Here is a 22,819-nt window from a genome sequence, read left to right on the forward strand (position 1 = left end):
TACCTGTGGTGGAGACATTTATTGACAAAATGGGGCCAGGCTAAGCTTCTGGCCAGAAAACGTGAGAGAACACGAGGATGGGTGCCCAGCAGGGCGGGTGCAATGCCTGGCCTCGCTGTGCCACGGCCCGGGAACCGCGTCTGGGGCCAGCCTCAGGCGCTGGGAGCGTACTGCAGCACCAGCCGGTCAAAGTCATTCTCCTTCAACGCGGATTGCAAATGATGGGCGCGGAAAGAGAAACAGAGAGAACATGAGTTGGGACCCCAGTCACGGGCCTTCCCTGGCCCAGCCTGAGGGGTCTGGGGATCTGGGACACACCGCCAGCTTGGGCTCACCTTGGCCTGGTACTCCTTGATGAAAGGGTGGGACCTGTGTGCATCCTTCAGCTGGGACAGGTAGCGGTTTGTCACCTGCAGGAGAGGTGAGGCGGGGTTAGATGCTTAGGGGCCCCCCAAGTGGCTCTCACACACAGGGCAAGGGGAGGGACGGGGTGGGGACCTCCCAGCTGACACCAAGCAAGAGCTGTGGTCTCCCATTACCTCTATCAACCCACCCTGAAATCAGGCTGACAGAGGACCATCAGGGGCGGGGTGGGGGCGGGGGGACCACCTGGACCAGCGCCTGGCACAGAGCCCACAGAGGATGTGCCACAGAGTTCAGGGTGAGGAGACTGGAAGGGACCAGGGACCCAGGCCCCAGAAGAGGGCGGAGGGCCAGGAGGAGCACAGGGCAGGTCAGGCGGGACAGGGTTAGGAGGGGAGGTGGGTTTGTTCTGGGCACACCGTACAGAGAAACCCCAGAGATCTTGGTAATGGAACCTGGACCCTAGGCAGACCCCTTGCCCCCAGCCTCACCCCACCTCCCTGGGCCTAGCCCTGACCGCACAGGGCGGGGGCATCTGTCTTCCCGAGACCAGGAGTCCATGCTATTTTTGGGGTGAGTGAGAGTCGTCCTGTCTGTGCTGCACTGCCCTAGCTCTGGGGGCCCTTCCACAAGGGATGGGTGACTGACAGGAAACCCTGGGAGGGCCCCTGGCCAACTGGGCCAGTCAGTCCTCCCACCCTCCCTGCCCTCCAACAAGGTGGGCTCCCAGGGATTGTTCCCCTGAGCCCCTTTCCTCTGTTCTTTTGCCCACCCCCCGACCCAGAGGTGGCACAGGTGGGGGTCCCAGCTCGGCTCACCCTCTGAGCCACAGCCCACTAGTTTGTAGGGCCCATGGGAGCAGCGGCCTATAACCTTGGCCAAGGTACGACCCTAGGGGTGCACCACCAACTTCCCAGGGCCCCTCAGGCTGATGGCAAGTGACCCCCTCCAAAGGAATGGGTTTCTGCCCGAGATCCCGAGCTTCATCTGGAGCGGGGGCCACATCACAGAGCCCCGCTCACTTCAGGATGTCACCGCGGGGGCCAGAAAACATCCCCTGCCCCGGAAGGTCCTACCTCAGGGGGCTTGCCCAGGTGCTGCGACAGGACGATGAGGTTGATCAGTGTCTCCGGGTGGCCACTGTCCTGCAAACATGGGGGACACCAGGCGAGCAGGGTCAGCTCCCCCAGGCCTCCAACTCAGCCGGCCCGGCCCCATATGAGGCAGAAGGATGCCTTCCACTGTCCCAGGGAGAAGACGCGACCCACACGAGGTCACACCCTCAGAGGCGGGGCAGGGGGTGGTGCAAGACCCAAAGTGCGCCCACTGGCCACCCTGCAAGGCAGTGACCTCGAGGCCCTCCTTTCTGCCTAGGAGGCAGCGCGGTTGTGAGGGAGCCCCAGCCCCTCCCCACCTCCCTGAAACAGTGGCTTCCCCTCTGCGCCTGCTGTCTCATCTTGCAGACCAGGATGGGACAGAGCCCCGCGGCTTATTGCTTGTGGAACGAGTGTGTTTACCATACCAATCTCAAAGTGACAGAGCCCAGGCCAAGACAGTGTCCACACCCTCAGAGCCAAGCTGTCCCTCTTGCTGTAAAAATGAGGTCTAAGACCCGGGGCAGACCCCACCCGTGCCTCCTGCTCTCCGGGGGCCTCGGCAAGAAGCTGCCTGGAAAATTACCAGAACATCCAAGCGGCTGACCTCACCCCACCCGCCCACGCTGGGCCCCAAGGCAGAGGGAACCCTGGGAACTGGCCCAGGACCCCCTTGGCCAGGAACCCCAGACGGAGCCCCTGGTGGCTCTGAGGCAGGGATGCCGCAGGGAGCCCTGAGGGGCACATGGAGCAGAGACACGGCAACTCGGACACACAGCTGTGGGCTCGAGGACCCCAGCCTCCCGCACAGACCGGGCTCCACTCCGTGGCTGCCCTTCTTTGGGGAAACTCCCCTTCTCCCGGCCTTAGGCGCCTCGCTGCTCTAATGGGGGACGACAACACGAGCTCACAGGAGCAACATTCCAAAAGGAATGGGGAAAACGGTCAGAAGCATGGGGTGGCCCACAGGCACAGGGATGAGCGATGCCATGGAAGACCTATGGCCGTCAGGGGGTCAGGGCCATGGGGCAGCAAGCCAGCCCAGCTGGTGTCTCAGAGAATGAGGACAGATGGGCGCCATTTGACTGGGGACCCTACTGCCCTCTCCTTTGGGGCAGAGACGCCCCACCAGGCCAGGCCTTCCTGACTAGCCCTAACTGCATACAGAAGTCCAGCTATAGTCAGACCCTGTCAAGGAGGCGTGGGGACCCGCGCAGGCACAGGGCAGGGGGCGGGGCCGGGAGCTCCGCGTGTGCGGGCCGAGGAGCACCTGACGCCCATCCCTGATCTGCACACAGCCTTCTGATGGCAACTCAGCTCCTCCCAGAGATAAAGGAGAGAAGGCCTCCTACCGGTGTCCATTTCTCGTTATATCAAGAAATGTTTTCCAGGGGCGCCTGGGTGGCTCAGTCGGTTGAGCGGCCGACTTCAGCTCAGGTCATGATCTCACGGTTTGTGAGTTCGAGCCCCGCCTTGGGCTCTGGGCTGACAGCTCCTGTGTCTCCCTCTCTCTACTCACACTCTGTCTCCCTCTCAAAAATAAACATGAACAAATTTTTTAATTAAAAAAAAAATGTTTTCCAAAAATGGAAAAAAAAATTGATGTTTCTACTGATCATAAAAATAACACACGACCTCCGATACTGGTTGGGAGAAGACAGCTGGGGCTACCCTGAGAGGACAGTGCCCTTGGTCCCTCTTCTAGACAAGGACAGGCCAGGCAACGTCTCCCAGTCTGCGGCCTGCTCTCCCCTTGGTGATAAACGGCAGGTGTCTCTTTCAAGTACAGGCTCAGGTGACAATCACGTCGAGGCCCCCAGACCAGGTAGTCAAGGTGACAGAGAGAACGTTTGCTCCGCTCAAGCCAGCGGAAGCCCAAGCTGATGGGATCCCTCGCATTTCCGCGAGAAAAGAGAATCAACGTTTTCAGTTGCGATCCCAATTTTTAGCTGACCTGGCATTAAAATACAATCCAACGTGAACACAGCACAGGCCCCCGGGGTCTCCCTCTGCCCAGTGTGCCTCCGAAAGCCCGAGCCCCGCGCCGCCCGCACCAGGAGCCGGGGTGTGGGCTGGGCCCGATGTACCTTATCCAATGCCTCCTGCAGCACGCCTTCGGCGGCCTCCCAGCGGCCCTGGGCCATGTGGCAGGCCGCCTGCCCGTTGAGCAGCAGCAGGGTGGATGAGCACTTGTCAGCCATCTCCTGGAAGATGTAGTAGGCATCCTGCAGCTTGTCACCACCCTGCAGGGACAGTTCCAACACCACTGACGCGTCACCTTGCCTCCCGGCCCTACCGCTGCCCGCTCCCTCCTGGAGCAGGATGCCAGCACTTTGCCGAGGTGATCCCGGTACGGGCGGCCCCTCTCTGTCGCCGGCAGTCCTGACCCCAACCACTCAGGTTCTGTCTGCCTGTGAAAGACGCAGCAGCACTTTCGTGGGGGAGCCCGAGACCAAGATGTGCTTGTGGAAACACCACCAAGCTGGCACAAAGAGTGGGCAGGGTTCACCCTACTGAACTGGACACATGTTGGAAAGCGGCCTGGGTGAGGCCTCAGGCCCCCAAGGGCAGTGCAGGCGCACAAGGATGGGGAACACGTTTTAAGAAACCCGTAAAAAAATGGCTCAGAGAAAGGAAGCCCAGCGCCAAAAGCCCGAAAAGAGGCCATTGCCAAGAGATGGGGGCAGACATGCGGGAGGGAGGGAGGGGCTGGGTGGAGGAGAAGGTAGGAGGGGGACATTGGCAACTGCCCAATGCCAAAAGCCCGGAGAGCAAGCTGAGCAGGAGCCAAGCCCCGGGTCGGCCCCATGAGGAGGCCACACTGCCAGGGTGGCCCAGTCAGTACACCAGGTCTGGTTCCAGAGCCTCCCAGCTCATCCGCTCTGGCTCTGGCTAAGCCACTCAGCTAGGAGGAGCCGGGAATGGGGTTGGGATGAACAAAGTGGGAAATGAAATGTGCAAGGGGTGGGGGGCTCTCCTGGGGGATGGGCCCTGGCTCCAAAGGAAGCAGAGATCCGATGTGTCCGCAGAACCCCACACCGGCATTCTCCCCACGGGAGCGGCCAGCACTGCAGGCAGGGGATACCTCCCAGCTCTCTGATGCTCCCCCCAACCCTCCAGCACGGCCCAGGGGCTCACCACAGCCAGATTGACCCATGCCGTAGCCAGCTGGGTGAGGGTAGCATCCTCGTCCTGGTCCTGCATTTTCTTCAGCTCCTTCCTGGGGACACAGGAAGGGTGGGAGGGAGCCCCCCGCACCGCTTGCTCGTGAGGCACACACTGGTGCTGGCTCCCGGCTCTGGCCCGACAGCCCCCACCGCGTACTTGTGAAGCCCACCCCAACTCTGCAGATCCCACTTCCCACGTCACATAAGGAAACTGAGGCACGGACGGCACCACCCCTCGTCCCAGGCAACATCCTGCAGGGGTGGGCAAGTAGATGTCAGTGCATCACCACAATGGACTAGAATTAAGTACTAGGAGAAGTGATCACAGCACTAATACTCTGGGCCTCGGGAAGGGCGCAGGGAGGGTCCCCATGCTAAGCTTCCCCAGCAGGCGGAGGCCTGGCTTCTCGAGAGCACGGGGTCCCGATGTGGCCTGGCCCGCTGCTCAGACAGCCCTAAGAGCCCCAGGTGGGGCCAAACAGAGGCTTACCGGGCGAGGTCCAGGCGGTCCAGCTTCAGCAGGATCTGCACGGTCATGGCCATGCTGCGGGACACAGCGGGCAGTCAGGGGGCACCCTTGCCACGCTACTGCGGGGCTCACTCCGTGGGGGCGGCACCTCCAGGAACATTCCTAGGAGAGCTCAGGCCACCGGCCCTGCCTCGCAGAGGGCGACGCCGGGCAGAACCGGACTCAGACCCAGACACTGCACGCTGGGCCAAGCCTCTCACCGCTTCCTGGGGCCCTGGCTCCCACATTTCACCACTGAGTCCGCTCGGGGCGGGAGCTCTCGCCGGGTCCCAAGGTGTCCGGCTCTGACTATCCTGAGGCTAGACGCCATGTCCGCACCCCACTCCTGGTGTAAAGGCGACACTGACAACTGCCAGATGCCAGGAGCCCAGAGAGCAAGCTGAGCAGCCAAGCGCAGGGTCGGCCCCCAGAGCAGGGCGTGAGTTCGGTCACAAAGGTGCTGCAGGGGGGGCGGCTCTTACCCCCTCCGTTCCCGCACCCACGGCTTCCCTCTGCCTGACAGCTGTGCCCACTGATGACCTACGTAGACACTTGTTCCCACCTTTTCCCACCAGCTCGTGACCCAACACCCAGCTCAGCCTCTGCAGGAGTCTGAGGAACTCTGCAGAGTCCGCTGCCTTGTAGGCCGTGCGCCAGACCTACTTCTAAGCCGCCGTGAATCCCTTTCTGGACTGACGGGGGATGTAAACAGATACAAAATGAATGTGTGGGGACCAACCAACAGAGGGACAGCAGGCAGCAGAGTTTACAGAGGACGGTTGTTGCTCCCTCTGGGCCAGAGCCCTGGACACAGCAGCCTGGACGCGATGCTGGCCCAGAGTCACCCCCGGGGCGGGGGGGTGGGGGGGGCGGCTGCGTGCTGCAAGGGGCTTCAGCACCCCAGCCCTAGAGTGCCCCGAACGGTGGGCCAGCCTCAGGGGAGGGCCTGGGGGAACCTGGGGAGGGCAAGGAAAGGCCAGGGCCCAGGGCCCAAGAACACAAAGGCTTCATGTGGGGGTGGGGGTATAGAAACCACAGGCAGAAACAAAGGTGCTTTCTACTCTGCCATCGGGGACAGAGGGTTTCCAGTCCCAGGAGCCGTGTCCTTGGGAACAGCAGTCCAGTCGTGCAGAAAGGAGTGTCTCCTGGACCGAGAACAGGAGCTGCTGCCTGAATGGGAAGCCTGGGCCCCACCAGTCTCTCAGAGCAGCCCCCCACCGTTCCCATGACAACGCCAACAAGGCCTCGAGTCGCCTGGAGCCCGGAGGGGCCGCTCAGGCCTCCAGGCCTTCTCCCGGGGACAGGGTGGACACTCACCACTCCAGGCTGTCCCCCTGGTGCAGGGCACGCAGGGCTGCATCCGGGTTCTGGTCATGGAAGTAGATGGAGGCGGCCATCAGCAAGAAGGTGGTGTTGGTCACATCCACGCTCCTGCTCATCTCCCGGTCCAGCTCGGCAACAATCGAGTCCCTATGACACAAGGCTGTTTAGGGCCTGCAGGCAGGGGTGGGCAGCAGCCTCAGCCCCCGCAGGAGCAGACAGGTCCAGAGAGGCGGAGTCAGGCCCCCAGGGGAACACAAGAGCTGCAAATGTCTCTGGCGAGCCCCACTGGGTGCCAGCTTCACCGCCTTCCCACAAGGCACTTCTCACCCTCACACAGAAACCGAGGCTGGGTGGTTTCAGGCCTGGTGAGGGGACGTGCTGCAGGACGGGCCATGTCCACAAGGCAGCACAAATGACCGCCAAAGCCTACGGCTCTCCTGGCCCTCAGAGTTGGGGGGCTGTAGTGTCCACACCACCCCTGGATGTGGAGGGGCAGGCTGACTCGCCAGAGGTGGCTGCATGGAGACTGGAAGCGACACAGACGAATCTCACACCAGTGACGTCGCTGCCTCCTCGGTGAGGCCGGCTGCACTTGGCAGGTGGGCAACATGCCGGACTGGGGGCCGGGCTGGGGTCAAGGCTTAGCCGAGGATCAGCCAGTTCCCCCACAGGCCACAGGACACCCGAGCCATGATCTGCCTACAGAAAACAGTCAAGACCCCTCGTTTCAAAAGGACGCTGAGCAGTGGACAAGAGAAGGGAAGCAAGGGCCAGGCCCCGAGTCGCTGTCGGACAAAAGCTGCTGTCCAGGGTCCACGGGATCTCCGCAAATGTGTGCGTGTCACGCGGGCCACGGGGGGGCTACTGGTCAAGGATCTGTGTCTGAGGGCCCCTGGAGATGGTGACATGCCAGGTGCCCGACAGACAAATGACTTCAAATCAGAGACTGTGTCCCGCTCTGCACACCTGAACCGCATACAGGGTGCGACACAGAGTTGGTGTGGAGCCCTCGAGGCCACCGCGTGAAGTTTCCTGCCTGGTTTGTGGCACCGAGAGGAGACATGCTGCGTGCTGTTACTGTGACGTCAGTGTCCTGACGCTGTTACCCTGACAAACCATTGTTAACCTACAGGTTCTGGTGCTTTCTCCACAGCCTGCTTGCTGGGCTAAGGGGCAGCAGTTTGCGCTGCCAGGATGGACACAGCCTGAACCACTCTGTCTTCCTGAGGCCCTGCTCCGACAGGGTCCCAGAGTCCCCTCCTCTTCTGAAAGGAGAATGGCGCCTGTCATCCCGGCTCATGAGGTGCGGAGGGAGACACGATAGCCTCAGGGAGCCGCCTGTCTTGCTGTCCTGGGGCTGCCGTCACAAAGCACCACAAGCCGGGGGGATGAAGACAACAGAGACGGACTCTCACAGTTCTGGAAGGAAGAAGTCCGACAGCCAAAGTGTGGGCAGGGACGGTTCCCTCTGAGGCCTCTGAGGGCAAATCCACCCCGGGCCTCTCTCCTGGCTGCAGCTGGCTGCCCCACCGTCCTTGGCATCCCTTGGCTTCTGTGTCAGCCCGATTCTACCTCCATCTTCACATGGCCTTCTCCTCTGTATCTTCTCCATCTTGTCTCCAGTCTCTTACGAGGACACCAGTCCCTGGATTCAGGGTCCACCCCATACCCAGGATGCTCTCAAGATCCTTGACTAGTTCTATTTGCAAAGAACTCATTTCCCATGATGCTCCATTCACGGGTTCTGGGGGTCAGAACCTGGGGGCCCCCATTCAGCGGTCACTGCCGACAAGTAAATCCCCCTGAGCCTCACGCTTCAAGGGCGAAGGAGCCCAATCAGAACACGGGACACAGAACGCTGTCTTCTGTAAGAGCAGTGGTGGGGGGTCACAGCAGATGGTCTCCCCCATGCTGGGGACCCAAAGACTCGGGCCTATGAGAGTAGCATGGTCATCAACAAGGTCATAATCAGGTCCTGGCTAAGAAGTTCCCTCGGGCAGAGGTTGGGAAAGGCCCTTCTCTGAAGCTCCTTGCCGCTATGCGGGATGCTCCAGGGTGGTGGTGGTCTCGGGGCCGGGCAATGGGGCAGGGGAAGACCCACAGAGCAGAGCGTCTCCATGTCATGGGCTAGGCTGCTGCCCTATCTCAGGCTCCCCCTGGGGAGCACTTTACCTTCCCGATCCGAGGGGGCCTCAAAACCAACCATTCCTGGGGGGGTGGGGAACGGAAGTGCAGAGGAGCCGCGGAGCCTGCCGGGTCATGCTGGTGCTCCACGCAAGGGAGAGGCGGGGCCACACGGCTCCCCCCTGCAGAGCCGAGGCAGGGGCAGACCCAAGCACCTGGGCAAGCATCCTGCCAGCAGCAGACGGAATGGCTCAGGCAAATGCCCAAGCGGGGTAGGAATGTGCTTTCACTGAGGTTCAGGGAGGTGAGCAGGTGGGGAGAGACGCCCCCCCAGCCCCCCACCCCGTCCTCACCTCTGGCTGTCGTTGGCCAGGTACTCAGCGAACATGCGCACGGCCTGGAGCTCGGGGGCTGAGGAGGGCTTGATCTCGTCTAGGACCACACCGTACTTCCTCTGCAGTGAAGACAAGCACACCATCAGCTTGGCCCGCTCTCCCTGCGGGGTCTACACCTCAGTCCCCAGGAACACATGAGAGCTTTTCAGGGCTCTAGCATCGCCCTGGCAGAGCCCCAACGCCTGGAACCAGCACCCACCACCCCCAGGGACCCCTTAGCCTACCAGGTGCTGGCCCTGCTACAGCACCTGCTTGGAGCCAATACAATGTCACTTGTCACCTGTCAGGCCACAATGCCCACCACTCTAGCCGAAGACCCCGGCTGCTCACTGTCTAGCCCCTGGTGCTGAGGTGACAAGGTGAGGGCCCTGCCAGCTCTGGGCAGGGGGCGGGAAACGCGTCGCCCAGGGGCAGGGGGTCTGGGCATGCACTTCTGTAAACTGGGACATAAACCTCTCCCTGCTGACACTCAGAACTGGTGGTGGTGGTCACTGCTGGGAGGGGAACTGGAGTCAGGGGTCCATTTTTCACCACACTCCTTTCCAGGTAGTTTTAATGTTTTTGCGTCCACGTAGAAATATTCTTTTTTTTTTTGTTTTTTTTTTTAAATGCAGGTATACATCCCAGGGAGATTCCAAGGTACACCGGGGCAGCCCCTCTGCTGGGGGCCACACACTGTTCACCCTCAAGGTCAGGGGGTAGGGGGGGTCTTGGCCAACAGGAGGGCAGAGGTCCCATCAGGCTCCAGAACACTCCACAGAGGGAAAGATATGAACAGAACCAGGAAACCACTGAAGGCCTGATGTGAGGTAGAGGCAGCTGTGAAGCCATGTGCCACAATCCAAGGCGGGGGGGGGGGGGGGGGGGGGGGCAAGGGACAAGGGAAGCTGGCTGCCTGTGGGCCTTGGGGTGAGGGCGGGCATGTGGGATTCTCTTTACTATCTACTTGATTATTCTGCAAACCCGAAGCTGTACCGAACAAATGAAATCTGATTATGTAACAGAAAAAAAAAAAAAAAGAAAGAAAAGGGAGACATCACTACACTGGCCCCCCGGCCTGGTGAGCCTATAACCTTGGGAAATGGCCACCTACTTGTGGAGGCCACAGCAACTGCCCCTGCCATCCTCTGTCTGCCACACACCCCCCCTCCCCCCAGTACTCTGTTCCTCTCCTGTCCCAGGGACACCGGAGGTCACAGCCTGAGCTCACCTGTGCAAGGTATGCTCTGTACAGAAAGACATCCCTTTCCACGTCTCTCCCTGGGCTTGATGGCTGAGGAAACAGAGGCAGGTCAGGACACTTGGGAGTTGAGTGCCAGACAGGTCTTCAGTAGAGGCCAAGAGCAGGCAGCGTCTCCAGTGGATTCCAGGCCTGAGTCCCAGCCCTGATCTTGTCCCACACCACCACCACCCCAGGAAGGGGCTCAATCCTCACCCCTGTTCGTCCAGGTGAGGGAAAGTGGAGCACCCACTCCCGCTGCACAGCAAGGGGCCAGGGTGGAGCCCACACCTTTAACCGCAGGACACATGGCCACTCATACCGACAGGGGCCCCCAGGGTGCAGCAGATCGAGACAGAAGTTGCTCGATGGTACACGTGGTCCAAGATGTTGGGGGGAAAGGCCCTAGTGCCTGGGTTTGTAAAAGTAGAGAAAACAGGCCCACGAGGGTTCCCATCCAGAGGTGGATGGGTGATTCTGCAGAACTGATGAGACCCAGGAGATGAGCAAAGGGGACTTTATTTTTTTGTAGCAAATATTTCTATGGGGCATGTTCCTGTCTTGTTTTTGTCCCAAAACCCTCTTTAAACACGCAAAAGAGAAGAAACAAAGGTTTGCTTCACTCAGAGGGCCTCTCTAGGAGAGCTCAGCTGGGCTGTCCTGGTGCAGTGACATCTGTGTCCAGCCTGGGCCATGCCCTCAGCCCCACTACCGCAGAGCTGGGGAGGTGACATCACACAGTGGTCACTCTGGGACTGTGTCCCCAGCCAGGCGACGAAGTTATAGGGAGGCTGACCAGAGCCAGGAAAAGAAGAAGGCTCAAAGGACTTGGGCAGAAGCCGTGTGCTGAGGGCTGGGCAGACCTCCAGGTCTAAAGAAACAAAAATGGCATCTTTCTGAACAAATGCTTCTCAGCCGTTTCCTGCTTGGGGATAGCTCATCAGAATGACCTGAGAACAAAGCCAGGAGGCCCATACCCACCAGTGATGGCCAGCTCGAGTGGCCGCTCACCACTCCCAGACGGCTCAGAGGTATAGCCAGGCCTGAGGATGAGTGCCATCGGGGGGCCAGTGATGGGGTGGGGGCTACTGTCAGTATGGTCACACTGGACCTTCAGCTTCTTGAGGCTGTCTTCACTGCTCTGTCCCCAACACCTGGGCAGTACCTATTATCTTGCAGGCACTTAAGAAATGTCTGACAGAGGAGCACCTGGGTGGCTCAGCTGGTTAAGCATCAGACCTCGGTTCAGGTCATGATCTCACGGGTTCGTGGGTTTGAGCCCCGCGTCGGGCTCTGTTGCTGACGGCTCAGAGCCGGGAGCCTGCTTCAGATTCTGTGTCTCCCTTTCTCTCTGCCCTTCCCCCGCTCATGCTCTGTCTCTGTCTCTCAAAAATAAACATTAACAAAAATAAAAAATAAAAAAAAAAATGTCTGACGGGGCACCTGGGTGGCTCAGCCGGTTAAGTGTCCAACTCTCAATTTCAGCTCAGGTCACGATCTCACAGTTCGTGGGTCCGAGCCCTGCGTTGGGCTCTGTGGTAATGGCACACAGCCTGCGTGGGATCTTTCTCTCCCCCTCTCTCTGTTCCTCCCCTGCTCTCTCTCTCTCAAACACAAATAAGCTTTATTAAAACAAACGAACGAACAAACAAACAAAAGGAATGTCTGACAGATAAGGGAAAGTCTTAATGGCGACACAGCACTACATCTAATCACTACATCTATAAGGGCAGTGACCACCACGTGTTCTGCCTGGGGCCACCTCAGAGCTGGCAGAGCTTGGGGTCACTGTAATGAGCTGCCATAAACTGGGTGGTCTGAAATAACACAATTATTCTCTCAAGGTCCTGGAGGCTAGAAGTTCAAAGTCAAGGTGTCAGCAGGAACATGCTCCCATCAAAGGCTTATCCTAAATCCCAGATGATCTCATCTAGAGATCCTTCATGGAATTATATCTGCAATGATCTTTTTCCCAAATGAGTCACATTCACAGGTTCTGGGTGAACATATCTTTTGGGGGATACCGTTCAACTCAGCATAGGCTGCCCAAGAGGGTTTAGGTGGCCCATGGACCACATCAAATGGCCCAGTGGGGACAGTATTCCCATTCTGGATGCATCAGGGAGAATGTCATAGTTTCGGGCCAGTGCGCGTTTCCCACATCCCCAAAAAGGAAGCGGCTCCCTGGCTCAGAGGCTGGGCTGCGGCCTGCCTCCACCCGCAGTGACCGTCACTTCTTGTTTTCAGTCATTCCCTTAGTACAGTAGGTCACACTGGTCCTCCCTTTCAGCAGCGACGGAAAGTTTGCACCTTATGACAGGAGAAGACTCAAAAGAACGTATTGCTGTGACGTAAGCAGAACAGACGCACGAGAGGAGCCAGACAGCAGAGCATGAGCGTGACACTGAATTTCACAGTGACCCTAGTGAGGCAGGTGTCATCGTTCCCATTGGACAGACAGGGAAACAGGCGCAGAGAGGTACAGCGACTCAGCCCTGGCTGCAGAGAGTCCTAACAGGGCCGGAGGCTGAGCACGGGTCTGTCTCAGTCTTCTTACCGTCTATGCTACCCAGCAAGGAGGCGGGCACACAACTGTGGTGGTGAGTCGAATAAGGGACACCCCCACCCCCCGGCCCCGGCCCCGGCCCAGCGAAGTCCATACCAGGCCCTGGAATCTGTGAACAGCTTCCATGTCACAAAAGGGACCTCGCAAAGGTTATGGACCCTAAAATGGGAAGAGTATGCCGGGTTATGGGGGAGGGCCCAGCCTAATCACAGAATCTTAATGGCAAAAACTTTAATAGCAGAGAATAGACACAAATAATGCAGCAGCAGGAGAAATCCAAGCGAGCCCAAGTGTGAGAAGGATTCTGTGGCTGGTTCTGACGTGGAGAGACCACATGCAAGGTTGAGGACTGGAGAGGAGCCTCTGTGAACTAAGGCTGACCCCGGGGCTCAGAGCTAGCAACCTGAATGAGTCTGAAAGCATATGCTCCCCTAGGACCTCCAGAAAAGACAGAGCCTGGCCAACACCTTGATTTTAGCCTGGTGCAAGCCACGGAGAACTTCCCACCTGCAGAAACCAACCGAGAGATAATGCATTTGTTTTGTCGCCAGCCTTTGTGGCCATTCATCATGGCAACATCAAAAAATGGATATAATCAAACAAGTGTTATTTCAAATGTAACAGCTTCCTGAAGCCCATTTCAGGCGTCATCCCCGTTATACAGATGAATGTCAAGGAAACCAAGGTATACCGTCAGAGGTCAACGGTCGGAAGCAGGAGAAAGGAAGCCTTCCCTCCTTCAAAGTCCAAATTCCTCCCGAGCCTCTGGCGGCCTCAGCGAAGAGCTCTGCCATCCCTTTGCTTGGTGCGCCAAAGGCCTCCCACACCTTCAGAATAAAATCCAAACCCCAACTGTGGCTCCCAAGGCCCTTCCTGTCCCCCTGCCCACTTCATTCTCCATCCTCCCCCTCGCTCACCCCACTTCTGCTACACCGGCCTTTTATGCTTTGGCTACACGGCACTCACCTCTGCCTCAGCACCTTTGCCGCAATTTAGGGGGTTAGATGCTTCTCAAGGTTAAGTCTCAGGTTCAAATGACAGGCAGTGAGGCTGACAGGCCACCAGGGGCTTACCGGACCACTCCCACCTGGAGCAGCCTCCTCCCCACCATTTTCCAACTCAGCACTGTTGTTTTTTTTTTTTTTAAGAGAGGTGTATGTAGGGATTTTTTAAGTTTATATATATATTTGTAAATCATCTCTACACCCAACGTGGGGCTTGAACTCAGAACCCTGAGATCAAGAGTTGCATGTTCTTCTGACTGAGTCAGCCAGGCGCCCTTCGCTCAGCACTCTCTACCTCACCTTGCCCCCCTAAGCGCTCAAGCTGTTATTACATATTCACTCACTTCTTTACTTGTTTAATCTCTTTGGAACACTAGGCCATGTACAAGTTAAAAAAAAAAAAAAAGACTCCGTTGAAAATAGAACCACGAGGCCAGAAGGGGGCGCTCTCAAGCCCTGACATTCCAAGTCAAAAGCAGACCCCAGCAAAAGAGAGGTACCATGATTCCCCCCAAGAAGACTACACTTTAGTACCCCCACAGGAGAACAAAAGATCTCCTCCCGGGGTAACTGCCTTGCCAAGAAGAGACTGTCACAACTCAGGCAATGAAAAGCCACTACACTTCAAGCTCCCAGTTTACTCCAAAGGATTTTCTGTTTATAACAGCCCCTCTCAACTCCCCCTTTTCCTCTGTGAAAAAGCAGTCCTCTCCTTTGATCTCTGGACATGCCTAAGGTTTTGCCATAGGTTACATGTCCCAAATTGCAATCCTCCCTTAATCCCCAATAAACTCATTTTGCTGGTAAGATAGATGAGTTTTCTTTTTAAGGTTAACAACCATGAGGGCAGGCATGACCCTGTCAAGTTCACTGCTCTTAAAGATTCGCCAACGGTTCACTCTCAAAGTGTCTGTAACGTCCGTGTCCCTCCCTAAAAGTTCCTGCTAAAGGACCTGTCAGGCTGGGCCCTGCCTGACAAGGCTATTTTCTAGCTCTCAAAAGGCCAACCTCATTCCCATCACTATCCATCACACCACCCCCTGACTTCTTGTTTATTTGCTCCGTCACTGTCCCCCTTGGGAGCCTGAGCTTTCCAAGAGACCTCGGAGTTTTGTCACTGCTTTGAGCCCAGGACGAATACACCGCCTTGACCCATTGGGAAGCTCAATGAGGAATGAAAGAATGAATGGGCAAGTACGGGGAGATATAACCAGGCTGGTGGGGCAGGCAAAGTCGGGGCAAACATTTCTCTCTCGAGCGGCGGTGCTAGCCTTCCAGAATGACAACAAACAACAGTCCCTGCTTCACGAGTAACGAGGGTATGGTGGCACACGTGGGCCCTCCCCAAATGAAAATTACTACTACTATTATTGTTATTACAGTAGTACAAACGCCTCCCTTACTCAAATGCCTTCCATGGCGCAGAGCAAGCTCTCGGAGTGAGAAGTATCACAAACTGTCACGGCTTTGAGTTTTGTCATAAGAAAAGAGTAATTCCTCACAGCGCTCTGAAGAGATACGTGGCGGGGGGGGGGGGGGGGGATGCCGCGAGAAGAAGGAAGATTTTTAAAATCAGGGCGCGACCAGTGGCCACCAGGAAGCAGCTTTCGCCGCCACCTTCCCCTCGCCTCCAAGCGGCCGCACCTTCACCCGCTGAGCCTCGTTAATGCACTGCTGGTAGCTGCCAATGTAGAAGGCATTCTTCACGTCGAACAGCTCGTCCACTTCCCCGGAGCCGCCAGAGGCCGAGACCGGAGCCGGAGGCGCCATATCCCTGTGGTCCCAGTCGTTCCCCTTCCGGAGGGACACGTCGGACGGAAGCAGGGATTCGCTGCAAAGCACTCTGGGAAATGGAGTTTACTCGTTCCGGCCTGGAAATGAGCCAATGGGAGACTTAAACGGGGGTTAAAGGACGGGAGTCGCACCTGCGATCCGCAGGGCATCTCGGGAATTGTAGTTTGACTTGATCGCACGAGCCAATGGGAATCGGGGAAACATAGTAAGCATGTGGTCGAGGCTGGGAATGGCAGAGTGAGCTAGAGGGGGTGGGACCACGCGGCAGACTATCCAATAAGCTATAAGGTTTCCGTGACGTCATCGGTTCGCGCCGGAAAGCGCAGCTCACGCGAGTGGTTCACTCGGAGCTGGCGGGGAGGATGGCCGGCTTCGCTTCGCTGGGGCTGTCATCGTGGCTCGTGGAACAATGTCGGCAGCTGGGTTTGAAGCAACCCACGCCTGTACAGCTCGGCTGCATCCCCGCCATCCTGGAGGGTAAGTGTGGCCCCACCTCTTCCCCAGGAAACCTCCCCACTCCTATCGGCTCCCTTTCCTTCTCGCAGCCTTTGCTCGCGCCAGTTCCGCGAGTGGAGGGATAAGCTTGGACGTTACCGGCGAGCTTGGATCCCAAAGGTAGACTGGACGGTGTTGGCGTTCGGGCTGCACAGTTCACTCCCTGTGTGCCCATACACAAGTGATGTAATCTCAGAAACTTTCGTGACCTCAGAGCACAGGATGAATCGATACTGCTGGGAAAATTTGGTTGCGCTACCATCTAAGTTTTACAAATGGACTCTGAGGTTGTCAAGATTGCCAGTAAATGCAGAACTCTGGTCCAGTGAATACTCTACTCCCCACTCTAATGGCCCAACCCAGTTTGCCATTAAAGAGATGCCCTTAGGAAACCTTAGGAAGTGACGAGTGGAGGGATTAAATAAACAAAAATGAAGGAATAAGTAGGGGACCTTAGGATGCAAATTGGATGAGGGCATTCAGGTTTCCCCAAACTCAGACGCTCTGTGAGGGGGTTAAAATGAGATCGTGGCATCTTAGGTCAGGTGGATGTAGATTCCAGTCCAGCCTGCTGCTCACTGGCTGTGTGTCCTGGGCACATTTCTGAGACTCGTTTTCCCTTTCTATTCAATGGGAACAGTAATAGTCTCACCGTCCTAGGATTTGTCAGGATGCCTAGGATGTAAATGGCATGGGCCAGTATGGGCACATGGTAACTGCTCATTAAACATTGGCTATTGCAAACTCTGCCCGATCGAACATTTGTCTACACCTGGGGTGTGTTAATGCCAGTTCGCTCTCCACCCAGGTCGAGACTGCTTGGGCTGTGCCAAGACAGGCAGTGGCAAGACAGCAGCATTTGTCCTGCCCATCTTGCAGAAGCTGTCTGAGGATCCCTATGGCATCTTCTGCCTTGTCCTGACACCCACCAGGTGAGCACCCCACAGGCTTCCTGGGTGAGTTAACCATCTGTGTTCTCTTGGACCAGCACCTTTACCTCTTTTAGCGTGCTTTCCCTGTGTTTAAAATGGAGACAGAAATCATGCCCGCCTCTCACGGGAGGTACAGAATTAACAAGGATAACGTGTGAAGACTGCTGAGTACAGGGCTTGTCTCACAGCAAGTGGCTGGACAGGAGCTATCAATAGTCTTATAGCCTAGGATGTACACACAAGAACAATCCTGTTCTTGGGCCAACAAATATGGAAGCTGACTTGGTAAGTCCTGTAACAGTCTGTAGGAGAGGTAGGCACTGCATGCTGTGAGGGTGTGGCCCGGGGAAGGGACAGTGGAGGAAGACTTCATTCATGGGGTGTCTTAAAGGGACAAGTTTGGGGAAGGATATTCTATAGGCAGAGGGAACTGCTATAATGCATTTGTGCAGAGGTGTGAGAGAGGCAGGGAGCAAGTTGGCCTGTGAGAGACAACTTGAGACAAGCCCAGAATGCCAGGAAGAGAGTTAGAATCAGTTCTATGGGTATGTGAGCAGAACAGGGCAAGATGGAGGATAGGAAGTAGGCACGTGGGCCAGGGAGAGGCCCGGGCAGAGATGGGGTAGAGAGGAGGGGACTTGGACATTGACCAGTCCCAGGGAAGAGGGGACTGACGCTTAGGTTTCAGGCTTTGGTGATTGTGGTGTCGAGGCCACTGCTGAAGAGGACAGGCCAGTTTGGGTGGGACTGGAGGGAGAAGGGCCATGGGGGTGTTGTGGGTCTCAGCTTGGTGAGAGGGCAGGGTCCACAACAGGGTTCCAGTGTACAGTTTCCGAGCCTTTATCCCAAGGGCACTGGGAGCTATGGTGGGTGTGTGAGCAGGGGAGGGCCAGTTGGGAGGTCTGAGACGTACACATGGGAATGGGAAGCAGGCACAGAACCCCCATCTAACCCAGCCTGGCCCCTTCACATCCACAGGGAGCTGGCCTACCAGATTGCAGAGCAGTTCCGGGTCCTGGGGAAGCCTTTGGGCCTGAAAGACTGCATCATTGTCGGCGGCATGGGTACAGGGGGCCCAGGGAGGCTCTGGGTAGGGGACCCCTGCCGCCTCAGACCCCCCTACCCAGACCCACCTCTCATATTCCACCTGCAGACATGGTGGCCCAGGCCCTAGAGCTGTCCCGGAAGCCACATGTGGTCATCGCCACACCAGGGCGCCTGGCCGACCACCTCCGTAGCTCCAACACTTTCAGCATAAAGAAGATCTGCTTCCTGGTGAGTCGGTCTGGGGCACTGATTCATCCTTTTAGGACGTGTGTCTCACAGGCCATCCAGTAGAGCATTAGGAAAGGGGTGATTAGGACAGCTGAGGGATCAACAAGAAGGGGACTAGCCAGGGTGGCTGGGGACAGGGCCTCTCTGAGGAGCTGAGATGGTTGAGGGTGCAGATGTCTGAGAACCGGAGGGAGAATGTTTCAGGGCCCCCGTCCAAGGCTGGGCAGGAGGCGTGCGGGAGGCAGGCCAGGCTGGGCACGTGATCAGGCCCTGGCCGGTGCCCTCACCCCAGATCCACTACGCCCTGCCCCCCGCCGCCTGTGCTGCAGGTGATGGATGAGGCCGACCGGCTGTTGGAACAGGGCTGCACTGACTTCACTGCGGACCTGGAGACCATCCTGGCAGCCGTGCCCACTCGCAGACAGACGCTGCTCTTCAGCGCCACACTGACTGACACGCTCAGAGAGCTTCAGGGTCTGGCCACCAACCAGCCCTTCTTCTGGGAGGCTCAGGCCCCGTGAGTCCACAGCCAGGTTCCAGGGGGCAGGGCAGGCAAGGCATAGGGTTGGGGGTCACACTCAGCAGAGGTTATTGCCCACGGATGGTGTGGGGCATTGGCTCCATTCGGCAGTAGGGGAAACTGAGTCCGCCCATCCCCAGGGTGCGTACGGTGGAACAGCTGGACCAGCGCTACCTGTTGGTGCCTGAGAAGGTCAAGGATGCCTATCTGGTCCACCTGATTCAGAACTTCCAGGATGAGCACGAGGACTGGTCCATCATCATCTTCACCAACACGTGCAAGTGAGCATGGGCAGGTCTGCCCCTCTCCTCCCCCCAGATCTCCTCCCATAGCTCTTTCTGAAGGCCCGAGAGGTATGAGGCACACAGCCCGTCTTGGCACTCCAGGGCCTCTGCTCAGACCAGAGATTTCAGAGGATTTGCTCAAGGAGGCCCAGAGAGGTCAAGCGGTTTGCCGAGATCTCCCCTCGTGAAGGTGGAGCCGGGATTTAGGGCTTCTCAGACCTGCTCTTAACCAAAATGTCTAGGGGCCTCTGGCCCTCCCCGGAAAACCCCTGCAGCAGCCAGGAAGGCCTTGGAGCAGCCTCTTCTCTGTGTCTAGGGGTGTCACTAAGGCCTGGCATATCAGCTCCAGTACCCAGGGCTGTCCTCTCTACAGTCACAGAGGCCTTCAGAATCCTTTGAAGCTCCTGGGGAGATTGTCAGGAGGCTGTAGGCTATTCAAGCATGAGCCAGAGTAGATCACGCAGTCTACATCACATCGAGGAGACCTCCTAATTGGCTGCTGCCCTCCAAGAATGTATTGGCTACCAGAGAAGTCTGGATGTAGGGCTGGCTCTCATTGGTTTAGGCCAGGGAAGGGGTCGGCAGAGAGGACGTCAGCAGGCAGGATACCCCTCACCCCTGCTTCTCTTTTACCAGCCGTGCAGGGTCACCTACTTGTGGTCTTGGGGGTGCCGGGGCAAGAGTGCCTTCCCGAGGCCCTGGCTCTGCAGGGGCTGACAGTGTGTCTTTCCCACCAGGACCTGCCAGATCCTGTGCATGATGCTGCGTAAATTCAACTTCCCCACCGTGGCTCTGCATTCCATGATGAAACAGGTGTGGGATCAGGCCGCCCCTGAGACCCCCACCCCACCCCCAGCCTTGCCCTGGAGACTCGTCCCAGCCTCAGGGCCTTTGCCCAGGCTCTTCCTTCTGCCTGGAATACTTCCTGCCACCCTTTTGCCTCGGTGTGGCCTTCTCATGGGTGAGCCCTCTGAGGGTGGGACTGTCCTAGACTCCACCCTGTCCCAGGCCTCACACAGTAAGTCCTCAAACGCTTGCTGAGATGCTGCCTGACCCCCAGTTCTCTCCCCAACTTGGCACCAGAAAGAACGCTTTGCTGCCCTGGCCAAATTCAAGTCCAGCATCTATAGGATCCTGATTGCAACAGACGTGGCCTCCCGGTGAGTGGCCCCAGGGTCTTCCTTCCCATGTGCAGGCCCAGTGACACCCCCACAGAGGGACCAGAGAGAGGGCTGACCTTGGGCAAGTACTGGGGCAGCCCCAACTTCACAGCTGTGTGACCTTGGGTGAGTCCCCATCTTGGTTTCCACGTGTGGACAGGGGCCTGGACATTCCCACAGTGCAAGTGGTTATCAACCACAACACCCCCGGGCTCCCGAAGATCTATATACACCGCGTCGGGCGGACAGCCCGTGCAGGTAAGTGGACGGGGCGGGGTGGCCCTTGGACAACTGTCCTTCCAACCTGCCCACACCATAAGAAACCAAAGTCACGGGCTGGTGGGAGAAGATATGGGGATATAGCCCGCAGGTGAGAGGCAGTGCTTAAAAGTTGGAGGAATCATCCTTTCAAAAGCAAAGGCAGGGAGTGCTCTGGCTTACGAGATTCTCCCCTGCCCTGTGGTCCTGGGCAGGTCATATCAGCTCTCTGCGCCCACTTCCTCCTCAAACGACAGGTAACACGAATGCTACTCCAAAGGTCACGGGCCTCATCAGCTGTCAGTGCTGTTCCAGCACCAGTCACCCTCACAGAAATGAGGAATAGAGAAACTAGCGTGCACAGATCTGGGCCAAGGCCCGTCGAGGCTTATTGCCGACATAACTCCCTGGTAGCCACGCCCCAGAGGGAAGTCGGCCATATCACCGGCCCCCGTGTAAAGCCAGCCTGACAGGAGAGCTGCCTCTCCTGCTGTCTCTGGGATGGACTTGCCCTCACCAGCTCACCAAGTTCTTAACTCTGTTCCCATCAAGAGGAGCCCTGAGCTGCCTAGTGGCCAAACTTGTCTTTGTTGGCCCCTAGCATGCAGCAGGTAACTATGGCACGTCCTTGCAGGGCGGCAAGGACAGGCCATCACACTGGTGACGCAGTATGACATCCACCTGGTACATGCCATCGAGGAGCAGATCAGTGAGTAGAGGCATGGGAGTGGGGGAGGCGGGTGCCTCTGGGCAAGATGCCCACTCACCCCCTCAGACACCTGCTAAGCTGCTCACGTGAGCAGGCTTAAACTGCACTTTCCTTCCGATGCAATCCCAAATGAAGGCTTTTAGCCCAGTTATCAAAACAGAAGCTTCCCACAGTGGTCCTCAGCAGCTGAAAGCCACATCCGGTGGGAAGGGACTTAGGTTTCTCAGACTGGGGTGCATGGATGGTCGCTGTGGATGAGTCGGAGGCCCCAGGCACAGGGTCTGGATGTGTTTAACACCACCCCTCTTCCCTTCCCCCACCGGGACGATTTAATTTGTAGCCCAGACCAAGAAATCTATAATCACTGCACAGACTGTCCTAAAACTCAGAAATCTCTGCCCTTTAGAGGACAGTGTTTAAGTCACATCTACACCCAACGTGAGGCTCAAACTCAGGACCCCCAAGATCAGGAGTCGCACACTCTTCTGACCGAGCCAGCCAGGCAGGCACTCCTAAAGGACAGTGTTTTTAAAGAAAATACTTCCAGTCAAATTCCTAATGCTGCTGACAACAAAAAAGAACAGTCTGCTGATCTTCCTTTAGTCTACAATCCCCACTCCTGCTCGCCTGACCCTTATCTGACGTGACCTAGTCTTGCATGCCCCCCTGCATGAGGAGCTCACTCCAAAGCCAGAATCCTTCCCCCTGTCATGTCTGCCCTCTCCCGCCCCTACAGAGAAGAAGCTGGAGGAGTTCTCGGTGGAGGAGGCCAAGGTGCTGCAGATCCTTACGCAGGTCAATGTGGTGCGGAGGGAGTGTGAGATTGTGAGTATCGGAGGCCTTGGGGCCCAGGGGCGCCCTTCGAGACAAGGGCCCCCGTGACGGCCTCTCCTTCCCACCCGCCAGAAACTGGAGGCGGCCAACTTTGATGAAAAGAAGGAGATCAACAAGCGGAAGCAGCTGATCCTGGAGGGGAAGGTGAGGGCTGAGCTGGCAGGGGGAGGGGGAGGGTTCCCAGGAGGCCGATTGCCCAGCTCAGCCACCTCCCGGTGTTCCCCATGCCAGGACCCCGACCTGGAGGCCAAACGGAAGGCTGAGCTGGCCAAGATCAAGCAGAAGAACCGGCGCTTCAAGGAGAAGGTGGAGCGGGTGCTGCAGCGGCAGAAGGGTGGCGGGCCGGGCCGCAGGGGGCGTCCGCCCAGGGCCCCCCCTGAAGGCCACTCGGCCCCAGCACCCACCCAGGACCAGTCCTGAGTCCTGTGTGGCCCCCGCCTGGCCAGCCTGGGATTCCTTCATGGAACCAAGGGTCAGAGGGGTCCTCTCCTCCCCCGGACCTGCTCTGTCCCTGTCGTTGGAACCCACGGACATCCACGTGGTGCACTGCACGGCTCTTCCCGCCCTGCGGCCCCTTCTCAGAGCCTCTGCCAAGAGCCAGGCTGCAGAGGAGGAAAGAATACCAGCTACAAAGTTGAGCTCAACTCCACACACGGTGACCCGGCTTCAGGGTCACCTCGGCAGGGGGTGGGGATTGCCATGGGGCCCCGAAGCCAAGATGTGTTGGTTGTACGAGTCACTAAATAAATGGGTCTCTCCACTTCCCCATCCGACTCTGTGGGAGTGGGGGCAGGG

The 22,819-nt window shown here is 57.7% G+C and overlaps 2 protein-coding genes across 2 annotated transcripts; one reads left to right on the top strand and one right to left on the bottom strand.

Annotated features, from left to right (window-relative positions):
• On the bottom strand, positions 1-15,580 carry COPE (coat protein complex I subunit epsilon). Its single transcript, XM_060630715.2, has 10 exons — positions 15,408-15,580; positions 10,185-10,247; positions 8,933-9,033; positions 6,450-6,602; positions 5,115-5,168; positions 4,596-4,677; positions 3,545-3,700; positions 1,440-1,508; positions 336-410; positions 1-200 (listed from the first exon to the last, which is right to left on the bottom strand). The coding sequence occupies exons 1-10, from the start codon at positions 15,531-15,533 to the stop codon at positions 153-155; spliced, it is 927 nt and encodes a 308-aa protein (XP_060486698.1). The 5' UTR covers positions 15,534-15,580; the 3' UTR covers positions 1-152.
• Positions 15,581-15,871: 291 nt separating this feature from the next.
• On the top strand, positions 15,872-22,772 carry DDX49 (DEAD-box helicase 49). The gene is made up of 13 exons (XM_060630711.3): positions 15,872-16,034; positions 16,861-16,984; positions 17,963-18,048; positions 18,138-18,259; positions 18,589-18,776; positions 18,920-19,060; positions 19,801-19,876; positions 20,147-20,223; positions 20,384-20,481; positions 21,116-21,190; positions 21,927-22,015; positions 22,097-22,168; positions 22,256-22,772. Exons 1-13 carry the CDS (start codon positions 15,920-15,922, stop codon positions 22,442-22,444), a joined length of 1,452 nt encoding a protein of 483 aa, XP_060486694.1. The 5' UTR covers positions 15,872-15,919; the 3' UTR covers positions 22,445-22,772.
• Positions 22,773-22,819: the final 47 nt, after the last annotated feature.

This window comes from Panthera onca, chromosome A2 (genome assembly GCF_046562875.1).
Source record: "Panthera onca isolate mPanOnc1 chromosome A2, mPanOnc1 haplotype 2, whole genome shotgun sequence".
Taxonomy (NCBI): domain Eukaryota; kingdom Metazoa; phylum Chordata; class Mammalia; order Carnivora; family Felidae; genus Panthera; species Panthera onca.

What these genes read in the sequence shown, in the direction of transcription:
- DDX49 (XM_060630711.3), top strand. Translation starts at nt 15,920, where the DNA reads ATGGCCGGCTTCGCTTCGCTGGGGCTGTCATCGTGGCTCGTGGAACAA. An exon ending in TTCTGGGAGGCTCAGGCCCC is followed by an intron (nt 18,777 to 18,919) that starts GTGAGTCCACAG and finishes GCCCATCCCCAG; the next exon opens with GGTGCGTACGGTGGAACAGC. An exon ending in CGGGCGGACAGCCCGTGCAG is followed by an intron (nt 20,482 to 21,115) that starts GTAAGTGGACGG and finishes ACGTCCTTGCAG; the next exon opens with GGCGGCAAGGACAGGCCATC.
- COPE (XM_060630715.2), bottom strand. Translation starts at nt 15,533, where the DNA reads ATGGCGCCTCCGGCTCCGGTCTCGGCCTCTGGCGGCTCCGGGGAAGTG. An exon ending in ACGAGGCTCAGCGGGTGAAG is followed by an intron (nt 10,248 to 15,407) that starts GTGCGGCCGCTT and finishes CTGTTTCCTCAG; the next exon opens with CCATCAAGCCCAGGGAGAGA. An exon ending in TGCAGGAGGCATTGGATAAG is followed by an intron (nt 1,509 to 3,544) that starts GTACATCGGGCC and finishes CCATGTTTGCAG; the next exon opens with GACAGTGGCCACCCGGAGAC.